Source organism: Erinaceus europaeus, chromosome 11, assembly GCF_950295315.1.
Source record: "Erinaceus europaeus chromosome 11, mEriEur2.1, whole genome shotgun sequence".
In the NCBI taxonomy this organism is placed as follows: Eukaryota; Metazoa; Chordata; class Mammalia; order Eulipotyphla; family Erinaceidae; genus Erinaceus; species Erinaceus europaeus.
The window spans coordinates 34850663-34873944 of record NC_080172.1 but is presented as its reverse complement, the minus strand read 5'-3'; the positions used below and the strand labels follow the sequence as shown (position 1 = coordinate 34873944).

At 37.5% G+C, this 23282-nt stretch overlaps 1 protein-coding gene across 4 annotated transcripts in view; it reads left to right on the top strand.

The window, feature by feature from the left end:
- Nucleotides 1–23282, top strand: part of TMEM232 (transmembrane protein 232) — a 236186-nt gene that overhangs the window by 97806 nt on the left and 115098 nt on the right. For all 4 annotated transcript variants that reach the window (XM_060201257.1, XM_060201256.1, XM_060201259.1 and 1 more), the window contains one exon: nucleotides 14703–14881. In XM_060201257.1, coding sequence (XP_060057240.1) covers nucleotides 14703–14881 — 179 coding nt within the window. The remainder of the gene's footprint in view (nucleotides 1–14702; nucleotides 14882–23282) is intronic.

Below are 23282 nucleotides of genomic sequence, written 5' to 3'. Positions count from 1 at the left end.
ACAGCACGGTTTCTTGATAAGCTTTCAAGATTTATTAGGAATTTTGTTTTGGTTCAGTTTTGTTTTCTAGGATACTGCATGCTTAGTTGCAAACTGTCTCTGTTTATTTAAAGAAACATCTTTGATAGCTGCCACAGGGTCACTCAAAGCAGAACAGGAAAAATGCCTTATGCTACAGAGCTTAGTCCCTGCATGTAGAGCAGGCATACATCTGAGAAATGTCTTAAAGTAAAATGTAGGATACATTATACTTCTTATGGTACTTGTAACACATCCCATATGTCTTCAGACATTTGTTTCTTCCTGAACTATTAGTCAGATAAAAATAAATTTTTCCAACAAAAATTACTCATAAGCATTATGAGTTTAAATCAACTTCATTATAGTTTAAATCAACAGGAAGGCAGCAAAAATTTTAAATCATCAATGGTTTTGCTTATTTTATTATGAAGCCAGGGTCTTACCTTTTCATTCAGGTAGAGAGACAGAGAGAGGGAGAGAAACCACAGTATTAGAATTCTCACCAAAGCACCTCCTATGTGTGGTAGAGGCTCAGGCTATGATTCTATCCTGACTTCCATGGGCAGACGACCTCACCTATGTGTCCTGGAACCTCACCTCTCCAGAGACTATAGATAATTTTTTCCTTTTTTTGTTTGTTATTATTATTATTATTATTGTCAATAGTTAATTACTGGGACTCAGTGCCTTCACCGTGAATCCACAGGTTCTGGCAGTCATTTCTTTTCCCTCCCTCCCTTCCTTCTTTCCTTCCTTCCTTCCTTCTTTCCTTCCTTCCTTATTTCCTTCTTTCCTTCCTTCCTTCATTCTTTCCTTTCCTTCCTTACTCCATTTCTACTTTCTTCTTTCTTCCTTCCTTTCTTTCTTTACTTCTTTCTTTCTTCCTTTCTTGATAGGACAGAGACAAAATTAGAGGGGACAGGAAGCTAGAGAGGGAGAAAGAAAGAGATATATCTGCAGCATAGCTTCACCACTTATGAAGCTTCTTCACAGCATGTAGGGTTCAGAGATTTACCTTTCTGCACTGTAATGCATGCCCTCTACTGGATATGTCACCACCTGGCCCTGATGATATATATTTAATATGGCGTAATACTAGTAAATTTAATGGCCACACAGTACTTCCTATTGTGAGTCATTAAAACATACAATTTACATTTACTTATTTAATCACTGTAGTGAAACCTATGCAATAAGCAATAGTATTATTCCTATTTTACTGGTAAATATACACAAAGAATCTGAGAGATTTAATCACTTAATAATGTTACATAATTAGACAGTAGATGCAGAGGTTAATGACTAAGTGATTGGTTGAAATTCATGTTCCTTTATCTTGTCAATGATTTTCTGGCATCCTTTGTGGAAATGACTGTGTTTTGAATGATGTTAATTATGTGAGTTTCTTAAAAATATTTTTTTCTTTTTGTCCATATTTCTTTAATCTGGCTCTGTATTTACAAAACTTTCTTTTTTAGTGCATAAAATATTTTAAGTAAAACTTGGAAGAGTTTGAAATGAATTTCAAAGTATTTAAAAATCTCTGTTAAAACAACATAAACATATGGAAAAGATAATATGATCTTATCAATAGTTGTAAAGAAAACAACTTATAAGGTTTAGCATCTATTTATGATAAAAACACAAATTATGAGTACAAGGAAGATACTTTCACATAATAATGACAAAGCTTACAGCTAACAACAAATTTAATGTGAAACGATGATCCTTTATCTCTAATATCTATAGGAAAAGATATTCACTCACTACCACTGTTCATCATAGTTTTAGGAATGCTAGAGTATTTAGGCAAGAAAAAATATGAAAGGAAATTAAATTGAAATAGGAGTAAATCTATAACCATTTGTTGATAGCATGATAATATATGTAGAAACCCCTAGATACTCTATTAAGAAAAAAAATCTCATGTTCATGGATTGGAAGAATTAATATTTTCAAAAGGACTTAATTTAATTTATTATTATTATTTTTCTATTATTTCCAGTCTGACACAACTCCTGTCTCACTTCTATATGACTGTTTGCAAAAGTCAGCCTGTGATAAGGACTGTTTGGGACAATATTGGTTTGAAGATTATCCTGGTTGATTGTAGGGTGGAGAGGGGTTGTGGAAGATTGAGACAAATCACCCCTGATGGACAGAAAGCTGGGGGTGAAGAGTGAAGGGGACTGGGTAGTTGTTGATTCAGTAGGAGCTGTGGAGGGGTAGGAAGCAGGCTTGGAGGATGTGTTGCCTTTTCAGCCTCAATTTTGCCTGAATAGCAATATTAAACTAGGTATTTGTGGCGCGAAGTGCAAGGACCTGCATAAGGATCCTGGTTCAAGCCCCCGGCTCTCAACCTGCAGGGGAGTCACTTCACAGGCAGTGAATCAGGTCTGCAGGTGTCTCTCTTTCTCTCCCCCTCTGTCTTACCCTCCTCTTTCCATTTCTCTCTGTCTTATCTAACAACAAAAACATCAATAACAACAATAATTACTACAACAATAAAAATTAAGGCCAACAAAAGGAGGAAAAAAAACTAAACTAGGTATTGTGCAGGAAGAGCTTGCACTGGGGTTTCTTTTCTTCACTTAAAGTCATATTATTGACCCCCACAAAAGTTTAAAACATGTTATATGGTTCCATTTGCATGACATATAAAATTATACAATCCATATCAAGAGAAATTAGTAGTTGCTATGGATGATGGGAAATGGGTGGAGTTGGAAGTGGAAGGAGAAATAGAAATAGGGAAAAATCTAGTGTACAGAAATTTTTTAGGAAGTGATTAATGTTCTGGAACTTGTGGTAATGCTTGAATTATTTTCTGATTGTATTAAAATATTTATATAATTTAAATCATGGTTTTTAATGAATTTGATTATATTTCACTGAAAGATAATTTCTAAAAACACATGTTGGCTATTAGCAAGTCAGACAATATGGAGCTGACTAAAGGAAAAACTAATCCTCTCTCGTTCCCCATTTTATCTATCCTCTCACATTAAAATTCTTTTTTTTCTATTTGCTTATAGTTTTTTTATTCTGACTTTTACATACATGCATGTATATAAAAAGGTTTTTATTTTTGTATTTTGTTCTTACAAAAGTATATAATCCTTACAATCTATAGCAGTTGCTTTCTTCACTTACTTTCTTAGTGATCTCCCCAGTCAATATGTAGAGATTTGATTTGTATAAAGTTCATATCTCTGTTGTACCATAATTTCTTTTTTTTCCCAATCTGATTGTTTAAAAGGGTACCACACTCTCTATCAAAACATACAGTTGCACACTGAGATAAATATAATTTTACATGTTAAAGTGTTTTCAATAAAGTTCTAAAAAATATAATGGAAACAAAAGGTGTCTATAAGGCTTAAATATGTCTTTTGTTAACTGTATGGACAAAATTTCTTTCTGGTACGTCTGCTTAGGAGTGGGATTATCTGATCACTGGACACATGTTTTCAGTTAGTAGATGATACCACTTTAAAAAAAGGATCACATTAACATCAAATTCCCACTAGCAATATTTGTGTTGTGTATCATCACTAATGCTTCATATTTCCTGTGATTTTATGTTAGCTATCCTGATGGGTTTATAGTAGCACTGCACTACTGTCTTTATTATTTAACTTTTTACTAAATTGCATATAAATATAATTACAATGAATTTTCACAACTGAGATTATCTCCATACCGAATTCCCAATACCCAGGTTAAAGAATGGAGCATTGCTAAGAAAAATACACAAACTTCACCTTCTACTTCTCGGCATGTAGTCAACAGAAACGCAAATAAATGCTCACCAAAAGATACAGCTCAACCTCAATAGCTGCTACCATATCATCACACGCATTTTATCTTAATTTATTTTAAATTTTTGGCTATTTTTTGAATTTTTGTTTCTGGTTAATAGTAGGTTACAAGATTATAATGTTACAAGGTATAGTTCTATACTGCACCTACTATCAAAGTTCTGTGCCTCCATTCTCCCAACAGTAACTACCATGGTTCTTACAATGGTTTAGAGACCATTTTTTCTTCCTCCTCTTTCTCTTCCCTCTTCTCTTTTTTTCCAAGTCCATGCATTTCATTTCTCTAAATTCCACATATGAGTTAAACTATCTGGTAGTTGTCACTCATCTCTTTACTTATTTTTATAAGCATAGTAACCTCCAGTTCTGTCCATTTTGTCACAAAGCATGCAATACCATCTTGTTTTTTTTTATTACAGAGTAGTATTTCATTGGGGTATATATATCATAAATTATTTATTCAGTTATGTTTATGAGCAGTTAGACCGTCTCTATTCTTTGGCTATTGTGAATAATGCAGTTATGTCCCTTGGAATTAATGTTTACATGTTCTTTGGATAAATGTCTAAGAGCAGTATTTCTGGATATTAAAATTATTCTGTTTTTGTTTGTTTAATAACTCTCATTACAGTCTTCTAAAAGGGACTGCACTAGTTTGCATTCCCTACAGCCATGTAATAGTCTTTTTTTTTCATAACATCACACCTTATTTTTAATATTTTCTGTTTTGCTGATGTAGGCCATTTTCAAAGTTGTGAGATGGACAATTTTGATTTCCATTTCTCTATTAATAAATGAAGTGGAGAATTTTGTCATATGTCTGTGTGCCATTTGTGTCTCTTTTTTAGAAAACTCTATCAGTTCTTTGGCCCACTTTTTATTGTTTTTTTTTTTTTCTTTTTGTTGAGTGTTGGTATGCATGAGACCCCTTCTGTTTCATTTGGTTTAAATCCCCCCTGCTTAACACTATTCTATTTACATAACCACTTCATTCTATTTACATAACCACTGTTAACAAGTTCCACCCTCCCTCCAGGGCATTTATGGTTCAGTGATAGGATTCTCGCCTAATCTGTCCCCTCTTTGTCACACTCTGATTTTCACCAGTCACTTTTCTCTCCACCCTCTCTATGTCACATCCTGTTTCCACCTTACTTGGCAAGTATATATAAAGACAGCATTGAGAGTTTTACAGTACTTTACCTTGAATTTAGCTTAGCTCGGCTTAGATTGTGCTGCGTCCTGCATGAATAAAGAGATGCTGCCTACAGCTCAACCATGAGTCCCTGGTCATCTGTTACCTGCCCGTGAAGCTAGCCCGGCGAAAACAACATAACCCGGCGAAAACAACATATGGCGCCACAACGTGGGACCTGACCTGCGCAACTCCCAGATAAGTGAAGACTTTGCCTACCTATTTACTATGGTCTTCTCTTCTACTTATGAAGAGGTTTGCCAAAGCCTCTACTGTTTCATTATGAGACAGTTTCTCTGTCTCTGGAACATTTTACTCTGGGCCACACTTCGGTTTCCTGACCGGGAACTTTGGTTTCTTATGACTGGGATCATAGAGCTTGGGAGATGCACGGAGATTTCTCCTTGGACTTTCTGGATTCCCTCTCCCATGTTTCCTGAGGAAAAGAACTACATTTTGCTCCGGGCCACAGTTTGGTTCTTTATGACTGTGATCGTAGACCTTGGGATATGCATGGGGATTTCTCCTGGAACTTTCTGGACTTCTTCTCGAATGTTTCCCATGGAGAAGGACTACTCTAATTTGAAGAACATTCTCAAGTACCCTGGCAGTTCCCAAGTATGGAGACACGTGGTTAGTTCTACTCTCCTGATTGGATTCTTTCTTCGATGGGAAGACACTTTTAAAAATGGGTGCCTGAAGCAATCCAGCAGGAACAGTCCGAAGCACCCTAAATGGAATTTCGAGGAGCTTTTTGAACTAGGACGCCCTCCAGGGACTCTTAATCCTACATGGTGAGATCTTGATAATCTGGTTCAAGTTGCGTTTGATAAGAGAATGATTTGAATGACTGAATTTTTGTTTGACATTGACTTAAAAAAAAAAAAAGCTAGACGCAGCCATGATTTCTAGAGACATCCAGAAACAATCCAAAAAATTGTTTTTTCCCTCCTTTGATTTCTCTTTTACGTCTTGACATGAATCTGAAATGTTTAATCCTGAAAACTGTATGAGTTATGGGTGGGGCAGATAGTGCAATGATTATGTTAATTATTCTCATGCCTGAGGCTTTTAATCATGGTTCTTCTGTTTACCTTTCCACATTTTATTGAGTTTAAACTGTTTAAACAACCTTAAAATCATACTAGAAAGGACTTCCAATTATAATGGAGTTATCTATTATAGTAAACTTCTAATCTGCTACAAATTTTGTTTGACAAGTAAGTGAATTTAAGCTGTCAAAGTCTTCACATAAAAAAGCATCTACTCAAATGGTTTTCCTGGAAATCCATTTGGATCCTGTTCTCTGACATCGCCCACAAGATGGAATGACTACAACACATCCCCGGAAACCAATGATCAGACCTGGCACGACCTGAAGAAACAGATTCACAGACTCCAAAGCTCACTCTCTATAGAAAAGCAGAATTCTGGTGGCCGACATTCCCCATCGAGACAGACGTGCAGCTTTTCATCCTCTAGCATTTTCTTCTGTGGTCAGCTACTTTGGACTGACACCTCCATCGGACTTACTGGTACACGCTGCTGTGTTTCTCAAAGACTAACTTCAGCCAATTGCCTTGAGACTTTATAGACCATGCCCCCTCACCTGCAGGCTCTGTCCCAGAGGCAAAAAACTCCCCCACCTTATTAGGTTATGCCCACAGAGGCATGAAGCGCCCCAAGAGGCAAGAGATGCCCACAGAGGCATGAAGCATTCCCAGAGGCAAGAAATGCCATTTCGCCTGCTAGGCCTTGCCCTTTGATGCAAGAAACGTTCCCCTTGGCATCACGCTGGTTATTGCTGCTCGCCTATTTTGTTTTCCATGTCTTATGCCAGTTCTTTTGAAAACGCCTGTACGATATAGGTTTCTGTTCACCCCACAATGGCCATTAGTTAAAAAGAAAGGGGGAATTGTTGGTATGCATGAGACCCCTTCTGTTTCATTTGGTTTAAATCCCCCCTGCTTAACACTATTCTATTTACATAACCACTTCATTCTATTTACATAACCACTGTTAACAAGTTCCACCCTCCCTCCAGGGCATTTATGGTTCAGTGATAGGATTCTCGCCTAATCTGCCCCCTCTTTGTCACACTCTGATTTTCGCCAGTTCCACCCTCCCTCCAGGGCATTTATGGTTCAGTGATAGGATTCTCACCTAATCTGCCCCCTCTTTGTCACACTCTGATTTTCGCCAGTCACTTTTCTCTCCACCCTCTCTATGTCACATCCTGTTTCCACCTTACTTGGCAAGTATATATAAAGACAGCATTGAGAGTTTTACAGTACTTTACCTTGAGTTTAGCTTAGCTTGGCTTAGATTAAAGAGATGCTGCCTACAGCTCAACCATGAGTCCCTGGTCATCTGTTACCTGCCCGTGAAGCTAGCCTGGCGAAAACAACATAACCTGGCGAAAACAACAGTTGAGCTGTACTAGCTCTTTATAAATGTTTGATATTAATCTCTTGCTGGATGTGTGATATGCAAATATCTTTTTTGCTGTGCTGCTGATTTTCCTTGTATATTTTGCTTTCAGTGTGTAGAGATTTTTAGTTTTGTGTAGTCCTATTTACTTACTCTTATTATCATTTCACATGCCTATGGTGTTGAGTCTCCAAATACATGTTTGATGTGAAGGTCCTGTAATGTTTCACCAATGTTTTATTCTATGTGTTTCAGAGTTTCTTATCTACTATCCAGGTCTTCCATCCATTTTGATCTGATTTTGGTGCACGGTCTTACGTGGTGGTCTAATTTGACTTTTTTACGTGTGACAGTCCAGTTGTTTCAGCACCATTTGTTAAAGAGTCATTATTTCCCCCATCGAATGGTTTTGGCCTTTTTGTCATATGTAGCTCTTTGCGTGTGTGTGTGTGTGTGTGTGTGTGTGTGTTATTTCAGGACTCTCAGTTATATTTCATTAATCCAAGTATCTTTTTTTTGTTCCATTACCATGCTCTTTTAATTACTATTACTTTGTAGTATACAGTAATGTTGGGGAGTTTGATGCCTCCACCCCCCCCTTCTTTTTCTCAGAAGTGTTTTGACTATTCATGGTTTATGTGGTCGCACATAAATTTTTGGACAAGTTGTTTAATTTCCTTGAAAAATGTCCTTGGGATCCTGATCCTGATATGCATTACATTGAAACTATACTGCTTTTGGTAGGATAGTAATTTTAATAATTTGTTGTTCTAGTTCAGGAAGAAGGAATGTTCTTCCATTTCTTTGTGTCATTTTCTATTTCTTTTAACAATATCCTACAGTTTTCACTGTAAAGACATTGCACCAACTCTTTGAGATTCACTCCAAGATATGTGGGTTTTTTTTTTTTTTTTTTTACCAGAGCACTGCTCATCACTGACATTTGGTGGTATAGGGGATTGAATCAGGGACTTTGGAGCCTCAGACATGAGAGTCTTTTTGCATAAATATGCTATCTACTCCTATCCCACTCCAAGATATTTTATTTTGGAGGGTTCAATTGTAAATGGAATTAAGAGCTTCAATTTCCTCTTCTCTAATTATATATAGAAATGCCACAGACTTATGAGTGTTAATTATATATCATGCCTTACTTAATTTATTATTAATTTTTAATTTATAAAAATATTTTTATTGCGGTCAGTTCCCTGGTCCCCCACCTGCAGAAGACAAGCTCCACAAGCTTTCTCTTTATCTTTTTTCCATCTATTTCTCCACCTTCCCTCTCAATTTCTCTCTGTTTCTATCCAAAAATAAATGAACAAAAAGAAAAAATATTTTTCTTTATCTATCTGTTTTGGATAGAAACAAATTGAGAGTAGAGAAGGAGAGTAGAGATAGAGAGATTGAAAGAAAGACACATGCAGATAGTTAAATTGAGACCTTCACTGTTTGTTGATGTGGGTATATATTGCTAGAAAATCCCCCCTTACGACAGCTTTTGCTGCATCCATAGGGTCCAGTAGCTTGTCTCTCCATTCTTCTTGTTCTTTCTTTTTTTAAAATTTTTTTATATTTATTTTTATTTATTTATTCCCTTTTGTTGCCCTTGTTGTTTTATTGTTGTAGTTATTATTGTTGTCATTGTTGTTGGATAGGACAGAGAGAAATGGAGAGGGGAGGGGGAAGACAGAGAGAGGGAGAGAAAGATAGACAACTGCAGACCTGTTTCACAGCTTGTGAAGTGACACCCCTGCAGGTGGGGAGCCAGGGCTTCAACCAGGATCCTTATGCGGGTCCTTGTGCTTAGTGCCACGTGCGCTTAACCCGCTGCACTACAGCCCGACTCCCTTGTTCTTTCTTTTTAAAAAATTATCTTTATTTATTTATTGTATAGAGACAGTAAAAATTGAGATGGATGGGGAGATAGAGAGGAAGAGAGACAGAGACACCTGTAGCACTGTGTCACCATTAATGAAGATTTTCCCCAGCAGGTGGGAACTGGGGGTTCAAACCTGTGTACTTGTGCATTGCAACATATACACTCAGACTGGTGTGCCACCATCCAGCCCCATTCTTGTTCTACAAGTAGTTTTAATATTATTTCTTGATTTTTTTTTTTTGGTGACCCATACGTTATTCAGAAACATGTTGTTTAGTCTTCACATTTTTAGGATATTTTTTATTTTCCCCTTTTTTTAGTTTGTTTATTATTATATATTATTATTTTTATCACTGAGGCTCAGTACCAGCACTATAAATTCACAGCTCCCATTGGCCATTTTTTCTTTTATTATCATTTTTATGTTTGTTTTTATTGAATAAGACATAGAGAAATTGAGAGAAGAAAGGAAGAGAGGGAGGAAGAAAGGGACCTTCTTTACCCTTCCTAAAGTGTCCCTTTTGCAGATGGAGAGTGGAGATTCAAACCAGGGCCCTTATGCCCTTATGCATGGTAATATGTGAGCTTAATCAGTTGCTTTCCCACCAGGCCCTATAATATTATTAAAATGTCAGAAAAGATACTTTTTTTCAAAAATAATTTCTTTATTTTATTTTATTTATTTATTTTCCCTTTTTTGTTGCCCTTTTTATTGTTGTTGAAGTTATTATTGTTGTTGTCATTAATATCATCATTGTTAGATAGGACAAAGAGAAATGGAGAGAGGAAGGGAAGACAGAAAGGGGGAGAGAAAGATAGACACCTGCAGATCTGCTTCACCACCTGTGAATGGACTTCCCTGCAGATGGGGACCCAGGGGCTCCAACCAGGATCCTTAGGCCAGTCCTTGCGCTTTGCTCCACGTGAGCCTAACTTGCTGCGCTACCACCCAACACCTCAGAAAAGATACTTTTTATGATTTTGATATTCATGTTTACTTATATACAGCTTCCCAAGCCATTCCTCATGGGAGATGTGCTAACTATACACCTTGCTTAATGTGAGCAACTACTAAAGCAGTATGATTAGTCGGGCGACCCAGATGTGGCTGACCATCTCATTGCCTCCCTGGATGCAGCACGCCAAGCCCGCTGGCAACAACTCACAGAAAGTCTGAACTTCACCCACTCAAGTAGGAAGGCCTGGAAGCTTCTTCATAGTCTGGGTGCTGGTAGCCAACCCCCTCCCATCTCCCATCCTCCCGTATCTCCAAACTCAGTGGCCAGTCACCTAACTCAAGTTGGACATGCTAAGATTGACCCAGTCTGGAAAAGAGAAATTTCCCATGAGTGGTCATCCCACTTCTGTTTATCTTGTCCATCTCCAAAACTCTCTCCCTTTACACTGTCTGAACTGGAAGATGCTTTGAAGAGGGTTAAACCGGGAACGGCTGCTGGCTATGATAACATCACCCCAGAACTCATTCTTAACTTGGGCCCCACGGCAAAGAAGTGGCTCACTTCATTCCTGTCCTACATCTTGGAATCTGAATCTATGCCCAAAATTTGGCGTCGTGCGAAGATAATAGCAGTTTTGAAACCAAAGGAAGACCCAACACTGGCCACCAGCTATAGACCAATTTCTCTCCTCTCCGTGTGTTACAAACTCCTTGAGAGGCTGCTTCTGTCACGAATTTCTCCTCTTACAGAGAAATTCCTATCACCCACCCAAGCTGGTTTCCGCCCAGGAAGATCTACCTGCGAACAAGCCCTGGCCCTCTCAACTTACATTGAAAATGGATTCCAGAAGAATTTAAAGATGGGTGCTGTCTTTGTTGATCTCACAGCAGCCTATGACATGGTCAGGCACCGTGGTCTCCTAGTCAAGATCTCAAGATGCCTGCCTCCATGGGTGGCCAACACTATATCGTTTCTTCTCCAAAACAGAAGATTCCGGGTGCATCTGGGTGACAAGTCTAGCAGATGGAGACTTGTCTCAAGTGGCCTCCCCCAGGGCTCTGTTCTGGCTCCTACGCTATTTAATATTTACATCAATGACCTCCCAGAAACTTCTTCAAGGAAGTTCATCTACGCCGATGACATCTGCTGTGCAACTCAGGCATCCAAGTTCAATGTCCTCAAGGAAACACTCACGAAAGACATGTCTCTGATATCTGATTACTGTAAAAAATGGCGACTAATCCCTAGCACTGTAAAAATGGTATCATCTGTTTTCTATCTACACCATGCCTCGGCCTCACGTGACCTTAATGTGCAGCTTGGCGATACGAGAATCCGGCATGAAGCCCAGCCTATCTTGGCGTTACTCTTGATCGCACTCTGTCATTTCACGAACATCTCATAAAAACTGCAGCAAAGGTGGGCACGAGGAATAACATCATTGGAAGACTGGCCAGCTCCTCATGGGGCGTGAGCACTTCCACACTACGATCATCATCTCTGGCATTATGCTATTCCACTGCAGAATACTGTGTCCCAGTATGGTTCCATAGCCCCCATGTCCACTTGGTCGATTCCAAATTATATTCCTCCATGAGTATAATTTCTGGAACCATCCATTCCACCCCGGTTCCATGGCTGCCAGTTCTTAGCAACATCGCCCCGCCAGATATTCGTCGGGATGCGGCATCATCTGAGTTCATTTCCCACGTCTACGCTCGACCGGACCTGCCAATATACGTGGATATCTTTGCCCACCCTGTCCAACACTTGACGTCTCATCACCCATTCTGGTCCCCTACGCCTACACTGAACTTCTCTGTTCCAGACTCTTGGAAACAGAGTTGGCAGTCAGCTGAGGTAAAGAACAAACACCTCATCACAGACCCCTGTAAGCATCAACCCGGCTTTGACCTAGCACGTTATGATTGGGCCCTCCTCAATCGCTATCAAACAGGCCATGGCCGGTGCGCCGCTATGTTCCATCGCTGGGGAGCCAGAGACGACCCGAACTGCCCCTGCTGCTACAGACAGACTATGACCCACATAGTCAACGACTGCCACCTCTCCAGATTCAAAGGAGGTCTCGAAACTTTACATCAGGCTCAACCTGATGCTGTTGACTGGCTACGGAAGAAGGGCAAACGCTAGAAGAAGAACTTATATACATATTTATCATGGCTGTCTTTGTGAAATCCTTGAAAATATTCCAAATGAAGAAGAATGCATATTGATTTCTTTTGTGATGAAAAGTTCCAAATATATGTTAAGTTCATCTCAGCTATGACTTTGTTTAAGATCTCTCTGTCCTTATCAATTTTTGCCCTAATCTGTCTCTTGCAGTGAATGGTGTATTAAGGTCTATACTGTTATTGTGTTCCTTAGGGACAGTTAATTATTTTATCTATTTGGGTGCTGCCATATTAGTTGCATATATGTTGTTGATGGTCATATTCCTTGTTGGACTGATACTCTGACCAATATGTTATGTCCATGTTATTAACTTCTTAGCCTAAGTCTATATTATCAGATAGGGGAACAGCTGTTTCTGTCCTTTTTACATATTGTTGGCTCTGAATACCTTCTTTAGCCTGTCACTTGGAGTTTCTATTTGTTGTTCCTTTGGGTGAATTTCCTGGAGTTATATACTAGATGGATCTTGCTTTTTCATCCATTCATTCTCTCTGTATCTTTTGACTGATGAATTTAAGCCATTCACATTTAGGATGATTGCTGGCACTCCCATGGAGTGGATCCAGCTAGGGGGTAAGTCACCAATTCTCCCTCACCAGCTCTCAGGGACCGTGTGATTAAGAAAGGAGGACTCCGGGAGTACTCTAGTATGAACAGTCATTTATTTGGAGATGGGTACAGGTTCATATAGAGAGTTAAACAAAGAACATTTTTCAAATATGTCAGAAATTACAGGTTTCTTAAAGGTCAGCTTGCCCCTATCGTAGGGGGATGGTATGACAAGAATTGATGTGATACATAAAGGTCAAAATGGTTATTCTCCATGATGCAGGCAGGTTAATTATCCAAAGGCATTTGACAGAAGCATAGGGGTTAAACCAGTAAGGTGAGTTAGAGAAAAGAAAAACAAAACTTAATGTAAATCATAGATATCAAAGGTATAGGGAAATAGTGTGTTCTCCTTTGTGATCAAAAGGTGAAGTGGATGTGTGAAGTTTGAGTGAACCCTAAAGCAGGCAACCATTTGGCCTGATGCTAGCAGGGTGTGAGAGGCCTGTAGGTTTTCTGTGAGCTTGAGAGACTAACAAGAAGAAACTGAGTCTGGGAGACTTTTCCCTCTTGGCTTATCTCTATAAGGAGAGAGGCTAACAAGTGGGGTGTCTTTCTAGACCTCCATCCAAGGATAGGAGAGCTTCCCTGAGCTTTACCAAGCTTTCACATAGTCCCACAGATGATAATTGAAATATATGGTTTATTTAGAGACATTCTAGTTACTGTTTTTGCAGTTGTTTTATGTTCTTGTTGATATTTATCCTGTTTCTTTCCACTTATTACTTTATGTGGGTGATTTTTCTATCCTGGTCTCATCTACTGCATATATGTTTCCTGTTCATCTCTATATTTTGTCTATCTTACCACATCTATAGTAGTTTATTATTATTATTATGTTGGCCTTTATTTACCAACATTTGGTTGTATTGCTTTATCTTGCCTTCCCCTTTTCTATATCTCTTTTTTGTTTCTTTCCGATTTCATTTATGTTTCTGGTTTTATTCTACTAACCACTTCATTAATTGGGATTCAATTACTTCTTTACATGTGGGACTTATTTAAATAATTCTTGTAAAGAAAGATTGATAGTGGAAAATCCCTTCAGTTTTGGTATGTTTGAGAAGAATTTTGCTTCTCTTATTTTAAGGATAATTTGGCAGGATAGAGTATATATGGCTAGTAATTCTTATCTTTTAATCCTTGGAGTATGTCATTTCACTCCCTCCTTTCTTCTGTAATTTGTGATTAAAAACCTAATGAAAGGCTGATAGTCCTATCTCTGTATATGAGTTTATTTCTTTCCCTAGAAGCCTGCAGTATTCTTTCCTTGCTCTTGCTTTTGAATAGTCTTACTGTGATGGTGTGGGCACTTTTGAAGGAAGCAATCTTACTGACACATCTCCCTGTGGTATATGTCTGCAGAACACTCTTACCCTTGACATAGGTTCCTTTACACCAAGACCCTAAGGTCCTTATCACTCCCTCTACTCCCTCTTGCTCCAAAGTCTTTTGCTTTGGTAATGTACTCCCCACCCACTCCAGGTTTTGTATTGTGATTTCTTTTTCTGTCAAAATCATTTCAATTTATTTACAAAATGTTACATAATTTTAGAAAAAATATCTTGTCAAAGAATATTTCTTGTGAACAGGTGATCATGTGGTCTGGACTGGATACTATGCTTTAGTGCATAACATGGTGAAAATGTTATGGGAACTTCGGAGAAATGAGGAACAAGATGGATTTAGAAACAAAATTTGGCGAGTATTACAACAAATCAAAGATCAAGATCAATATGGAGTAGCCCATAATGCAATAAATATAGCTCAGGTAAGACAATAGCAATCAATTTGTATTACCATTATCAGGAAATATATTTGTCTTTCTAAGGAACATAGTAATATCTATGTTTAGTGAGTATGCATGATTCATAGTTGAGAACGATATTTTAAAAATTTACTACTGGCCTAGTTTATTAATGATGAGTGTTAATGAAGAAGTTGATTTGGAAGAATAATTGTTTTTTTTCTTTTTTGTTTTGTTTTTTTCCATATATGAATAAAATCACATATGATCTGGTTGATATTAGGTTTTTACCTACCTTTGAAAAATGTTTTAGTAATGCTGATCAGACGTTCAGGCTAGGCATGTCTAATTTTCCATCTTTCCTCTTAGTAAATCACTCTTATATAAAAGTGTCTAAATTTGTATAATAAATTATGTTACTTTGTTTAAGATTTTCCTTTTCAAGATAGCGTGGCCGAGTGAAAAATTAATCAAACCCTTAGTCTACTTAAACTGATCTGGGGACACTAAGGAGGTTAAAAGGATTGAAGGTGCCTGTGTTGTTAGAGCCATACTTTGGTGGTAGTTGAGCTGTGATAGCACATATTTTGAGGGAGATGTAAGTTATATTTATGAGACAATTGTCTTACAAAATATTTCACCAATATCTTTCTGGCTTCCAACAAATTATTTTTTAACACTTTTCTTTACAGGGGGTGGCAAGATAGGTCACCTGGATAGTGTATCTACTTTGACATGCTAGTGACCCACCCAGGCTCAGACCAGGTCCCCGCCACAGTAGAGGAAGTGCCAGTGCTATGGTATCTTTTCCTCTGCCTCTCTTTCTATCTCTGATAACCAGGGTTATCTCTGAGATATTTTTCCTTATATCCAAATAAAATCGTTATAAAATATGTTATCCATTTTTCATAAAATACAATTTTATTGTAAGTAATATTTTACCCATGTTATATCCTATGACATCTCAAAACTTTAGTAACATTTTTGTTTTCTCTATCTTATTTTGAACTAGGATAATTTATTAATGCTGAAGTGTAGTTTTTACATTGTCACTGATAATTATGGCTCCTTCTAGCTTTTGTATGAAAGTGTCCTCGTCAGAGCATATGGGTGTGTCGTTATTGGCAACACAGAAACTGGAAAACAATACCTTAAGCTTTCTGGTATTTTTATATGGGGATGGAATTTCAATTATTTAAAAAATGTTTATATAAATTAACATCATATTGTACTATCATATGAGTTTCAGACTTACTGTACTTCAACATGCATGGATAGTACATTAAAATCTGGTACACTGTTGGTGAGAATGCAAGCTGGCATAACCTTTATGGAAGGTGATTCCTTAAAAGATTGAAATATCCACAATGTAGCTATTTATCTGACTAATGCTCAAACATTAATTTGCATGGCTGGATAAAGACAGCTGTGGCACATGTGCTCAGTGGACTGCTACTCTGCCATTAAAAAGATATTGTATCTTCTTGTAATAAATGGATGAACTGGAGGCAGTTATGTTAACTGAAATAAATAGGACATTAAAGACAACTACTCACTTCACTCCTTTGTGGTATATAAATAACCAAAACAAATGAACCTATAAAATTTTAGAAATAATTATAACACTCAATTTCATACTTTTAAAACTTTGGATGTTGGGGGTCGGGCGGTGGCGCAGTGGGTTAAGCGCACGTGAGGCGGAGCGCAAGGACAGGCGTGAGGATCCGGGTTGGAGCCCTGGCTCCCCACCTTCAGGGGAGTCGCTTCACAGGTGGTGAAGCAGGTCTGCAGGTGTCTGTCTTTCTCTCCCCTTTTCTGTCTTCCCCTCCTCTCTCCATTTCTCTCTGTCCTATCCAACAACAAACAACATCAACAATGGTAATAATGATAACCACAGCGAGGCTACAACAACAAGGGCGACAAAGGAGGGGGGGGGAAGGCCTCCAGGAGCGGTGGATTCATGGTGCAGGCAAGGAGCCCAGCAATAACCCTGGAGGGAAAAAAAAAAAAACAACTTTGAATGTTATCAGAGTAAATGAGGAAAACCAGTAGATACTGTTAGGTAGAGGCAAAGTTATGGGTTCTCTGTGGTAATGGCAATGGAACTTTGGTCATGGATTTGGTGAGCTGTAGGCCTATATAAATGTTTTGAAACTGTATTTCTAAAATCTTGAAATATTAAATATCAGTGTTAATTCTAATTCCTAGTAATAATTTTTATGGGGGACCATTTAAAATCAGTTCATCCTACTCAAGGATCCCTGTTCGAGCCCCGGCTCCCCTCCTCCTGCAGGGGGTATCGCTTCATAGGCAGTGTAACAGGTCTGCAGGTGTCTGTCTTTCTCTTTCCATCTCCTCTCCTCTCTCAGTTTCGCTCTGTCCTAGCCAACAACAACAACAATGGAAAAATGATGGCCTCTAGTAGCATCAGATTTGTAGTGCAGGCACCAAGTCTAGCAATAACTGTGGAGGCAAAAAAAAAAAAAAAAAAAAGAAAGAAAGAAAGGAAGGAAGGAAGAAAGAAAAGAAATCAGTTCATCCTATTCTCTAGATTTGAATGGTTTTCATGGAAAAAGTCAATCATAAAATTGACGTTTGGACTATACATTGTTTTTTACTGCACTTCTAGTGCAATTGTGCTTCAGCTTTGACCCTCATTTTGACTTAGCAACAGAAAGCAAAAGAAAAACAAATGCATGGTGGCAGCACTTGTTACAGTGTGCAAGCAGTGAAGCATTACTATGGACGTCTCTCTCTCCCTCTCCCTTCTCTCTCTATCCAATAAGTAAAAAATATTTCATTAAAAATAAAACATGTTATTATTTTATCTTTTGCATTATGACCTCTATATCAACTGATATGACCTTTATAAATATTTGAGAAATAAAACTTACTTAGTTATTTTATCTCTCTCAACTTTGTTGTTGATTTTGAATAAGTTCTCTGCAAGAGCTTGAAAATGATTCACCCTTCTGTAATTTTCTAGCAGAAATGGAAAATGCAATATACTCATCAGTCTTATTTTCATTCCCTTTCCATGATTTTTTTTTACTTATTTATATTATTCTCTGGATTTTGTGTCTATTTCATATGCATCACTTTACATCTCAAATGGCTTAAGCTGTAACTTAACAAATAAGCTAGCTCAAAGTTATAATTCTATAATTAGAATTCTATTTATATGCCTGTTCTCAGAGCAATAATTTATCTCACTTAGTATAAGATAGTAGCCTTTCTCTAGAATTTTAGTAAATATCTATAGATAATTACATTTGAAATTCATAAGTCAGTTAATCAGACAAAATAAATATATTTATATGCTGAATCTAAGCAAATATCTTATTGCTCAAGTACACATCACTGAAAATAAATAAATGAAGTATAAACAGTAGATGTGCTAATTACTTTCTGATGCTTAGGGGGAATATTTATTTAAAAAAAGCTTTCATATTTAAAGGGTAAATGTGTAGGGAAGCCATGCTTTTCTTAAAGAAAAACCTAAATTAGGAAATTTCTAAAGATAGCTATGCTAATGTTGGCATAGTGCATAACATTTTTATTTATATTTGATATCTGAAAGAATATAATTAGCTCTATACATGCTTTATTTAAAAGTTAGCTGGTGATAGAAAAATATGAATATGAATTATTAAACAATAAAACAATTTATGGATGTAAAGAATAAAGGATTTAGCTGATGACTCTGACATCATTTAGTTTGATTTGAATTTCCTTAATACTTAGGTAATGAAAGTAAAAAAAATGTAAATTTTTTCACCATAGTCAGTAAATATGAAGTATGTGTTAATATTGAGAACTTACTAATCTACTGTGCCATATCAAATTTCATAGATGTTTTAAGAAACCCAACATCAGACTTAATGGGGCAAACCTGAAATTTTTCCTTTTAAAATGTGGAACCAGACAAGATGTCCACTCTTATCACATCTATTCAAAATAATCTTAGAAGTTCTCATCAATACAATGAGGCAATAAATAAATAAATCAAAAATAATTCATATTGGAAAGGAAGTGGTTAAACTATCACTGTTTATAATTATGATATAATATACCCAGGTAATCCTAAAGAATATACCAAAAAGTGGCTAGCTGGTGGCATATCTGGTTAAACTTATATGTTACAAGCACAAAGACAAGGGTTTGGGTGAGCACCTGCTCCCCACCTGCAGAGGGGAGACTTCATGAGTGGTGAAGCAGGTTTGCAAATGTCCTTCTCTCTCTCTTGCTTCTCTTTCAATTTCTTGCTGTCCTATCTAATAAAAAAATAGGAGAGAAAAAAAATAGGAAAAAAATGACCAGTAGGAACTGTGGATTTGTGGTGCTGTCTCCAAGCCTCAGAAATGATCCTGGTGGGAAAGACAAAACAAAACACAAACAAAAAACCCCATCAAAGCAAGTACTATCAGTAAGTTTTAGTAAAGTAGCAAGGTACAGAATTAATACACATAAATTGGTGATATACACAAATGAGAGTCATAGGAAAGGGAAATGAAGGAAGCAATCGTATCTAAAACTAAACCCCAAAAGACAAAATAACATAGATTGCATCTAACAAAAGAGTTGAATGACCTTTACTATGAAAACTACAAAACATTATTAAATAGAGGACACCATGAAGAACTGGGATATATTACTTGTTCAAGGATTAGAAGAATAAATATCATTAAGATTACTATCCTGACCCCATCCAAAAATGGGCAGAGGTTATGAACAGAACATTCACTACAGAAGAGATCCAAAAGGCTAACAAAGACATGAGAAATTGTTCTAGGTTGCTGATTGTCAACATTGAGATACCACCTCACCCTATGAGAATGGCATACATCAAAAAGGACAGCAGCAACAAATGCTGGAAAGGCTGTGGGGACAAAGAAACCCTTCTGCACTGCTGGTAGGAATGTAAATTGGTCCAGCCTCTGTGGAGAGCTGTCTGGAGAACTCTCACAAGGCTAGACATGGACCTTCTATATGACCCAGTAATCTCTCTCCTAGGGATATACTCGAAGGACTTCATAACACCCAACCAAAAAGAAATGTGTACACCTATGTTCATAGTAGCACAATTCGTAATAACCAAAACCTGGAAGCAATCCAGGTGCCCAACAACAGATGAGTGGCTGAGAAAATTGTGATATATATATATGTATATATATATATATATATATATATATACACAATGGAATACTATGTAGCTATTAAGAACAATGAACCCACCTTCTCTGACCCATCTTGGATAGAGGTAGAAGGATTTATGTTAAGTGAGCTAAGACAGAAAGATAAAGATGAGTATGGGATGATCTTGCTCATAAACAGAAATTGAGAAAGAAGAACAGAGAGGGAAACTCAAAGCAGGATTTGACTGAATTTGGAGTAGGATATCAAAGTGAAAACTCTGGGTTGAGGGTAAGGGTTCAGCTTCATGGGGTATGGGGGTGGTTAGGGGAGGGGGGAAGGGATGGGACACAGTTTTTTGGTGGTGGGAATTGTGTTTATGTACACTCCTATCAATTTATAGTCATATAAATCACTAATTAGTATGACAGGGAAAAATTGATTGAATGTATCAAACTTTTTAAAGCACAGACTGAATCTTTTTAATACATAGGGTGAGTCTTTGATATGTTGACTCTTAAAAGCCTAGATCAGGGAGAACAGAAGCAACCAGTGGAACAGCTATATACAAATAATTTCAAGGGACATAAATTATGGTGATGTTGTGTATGATATAACAAATACTTACAAAGGGATATTTCAGAGTTAACCCAATTGCCAAATAATGTTATTATAGCAATAACTATCTATTGTCTTCTTAAACCCTAAGACAGTAGGAACCTCCCTCTTCTTCTTTAGAGCCTATATTTCCCATAGTCCTGGAACCTCTAGGGTGGGGCTCACTTTCCTACATGCTTCTTTCAACCCTTACCAAATGATACTGCATCTGTTGATCCCAACCTAATCAACACAATAAGTACCAGATCAGCATGCTTCACTTCACACTGTGTCCAAAGACGTCAGGCATGGAATGTCACCGCTTCACCCTCCTTACTCGAGTGAGACCTTTCCTTTCATAGTATTCTCTAATTCCATTCCAGGAGGTTCACTTCCTAACAAAGTTCCAAGACTTAGATATAGACCAGGTCCTGTAAGATAGAGCATATGTTCACATGTATCCATAAACTAGGGCAAAATATATACCTGAAAAATACACAGTAGTCTTTAGTGAGTCAATATAAAGTTCATAATGAAACAGTGTCTACTTAGACTTAGATACCCTCCTCACCTACTTCCTATTACAGTTCTTTCACTCACCCCAAAGCTAACCTTATCAAAGCAAGGACTGCAAAAGCTGAATAAGGGCAAGAGACTGGCATACTTTAATAATAACTCTTTAGTCACTATCAGGCCACACCATCAGCTGGGGCCCTTATCGAGGAGTCTGGAGATGCCCAAACAGACATGATGGGCCTAGACCTCAGATAAATCTCCCTCCATTGTTACCAGTCATTTCTATAAGGAACAACACAATAGACCCCTTTGATGGTCCCCATAGGACCTTGCCCTCAACTTGGATCAACAATGGTAGAGTATGTTCCATCCTTCGAAGGGAGGCTGGACAATATACTCTATGCTATACCTGAGGAAGATGGGTCCTGATATTGGGGCAGCTTGGAATGTTCCTACTTATAACCACAGAATGTGAGCTCAGATCTATAGGGATGCAGAGGTCACACAGGCTCCTAAGCTGAATATGGGCCCCAGATCACATCAAATTAATGGGGTTTACAGTCCACAAAATTTATGCACGTTTCCTATATTTGGGAGCTACTCTCTTCCCTGATCCAGCTTTCTGGTCCTTCTGCCAGCCATGACATCATCTCCCCAGACAATAATTAGGATCCACCTGCACATCAGATTTCAGGCTCAGGCAAAAACAAAGAAACAAACAAACATTAGTATAGCCACAGTCACAGGCCCTTTGGAATATAACTAAAATATGCCTACTAGCTATCTACAAAATGGAGACCCTCCCACCCCAACTCTTCATCTGCACTATTCCAGCCTTTAGGTCCATGATTGGCCAACAATTTGTTTGGCTTTGTATGTTAACTCTCTTTTCAACCACCAGGTTCCAGATGCTAGCATGATGCCAGCCAGATTTCCCTGGACAGACAACCCCACCAATGTAACCTAGAGCTCTGTTTCCCCAGAGCCCTTCCCCACTAGGGAAAGAGAGAGGCTGGGAGTGTGGATCGAAGTGTCAATGCCCATGTTCAGTGGGGAAGCAATTACAGAAGCCAGACCTTCCACCTTTTGCATCCCACAATGACCTTGGGTCCATACTCCCAGAGGGTTAAAGAATAAGAAAGCTATCAGTGGAGGGGATGGGATACAGAATTCTGGTGGTGGGAATTGTGTGAAGTTGTACCCCTCTTATCCTATGGTTTAGTCAACGTTTCCTTTTTATAAATAAAACAATAAATTAAAAAAGATTACTATCCTACAAAAAGAACTTAAAGATTCAGCAATATGTCTATCAATGTTTTAATGATGTATTTCAAAGAAGTTGAATGTTTTATCTAAAAGTTTGTGTGGAGCCAAGACTATGGTCTTGTCTATATTTTTTACTTTATAAATAATAAAAATTTAAAAAGTAGCCACTGTTCATTTCTTCCTAAGGCAAAAAAAAAAAAAAGGAAAAGATGGCCCCCAGGAGCAGTAGATTTAAAATGCAGGCACTGAGCCCCAGCAGTAATCCTGAAGGCAAGAAAAAAAAAAGAAAAGATAGAAGAAAAGAAATGATAATAATAACATTTCTTCAGAAAAGTGATTTTTTTGAAAAAATATCAAGGCAGGAAAACTGATTATACAAATTGAAATTTCTTTATCTGTTTCCAAAATTCATATGCTATTTTAATTAAAATGAATAACAAAGCAAACATGTGTTTTATTTTTTTAAAAAGGAAAGGAACAGTGACATTACAAAGATATAACACTTCCTGATTTCAGTTTTTCTAAAAATAGTAGTAATTGAAACACTATGGGTATTGCAACAAAAATGGGCACTCAGATCAATGGAACAGAACATGAGAGACCAGAAATAAATTAATATGTTTAGACACCTACTGTATGACAAAGGGATCAAAATAAATCAATGAGGAAATGATTTTTTCAACAAATTGTGTTAGCAAAACCTTATAGCCACATGTAGAAAATGAAACTAGATGGCTACTTAATATCACACAACAAAAAAGGATCAAAGACCTAGAAATTAGTCCTGAAACTATAAAATACATGAAAGAAAAGGTTGGTGAAACATTTCAGGATTTTAAGATCAAAAATGTACCTGGAGAATCAACCACATGGTCAAAAGAAGCTAAAAGAAGATTAAATAAATGGGACTATA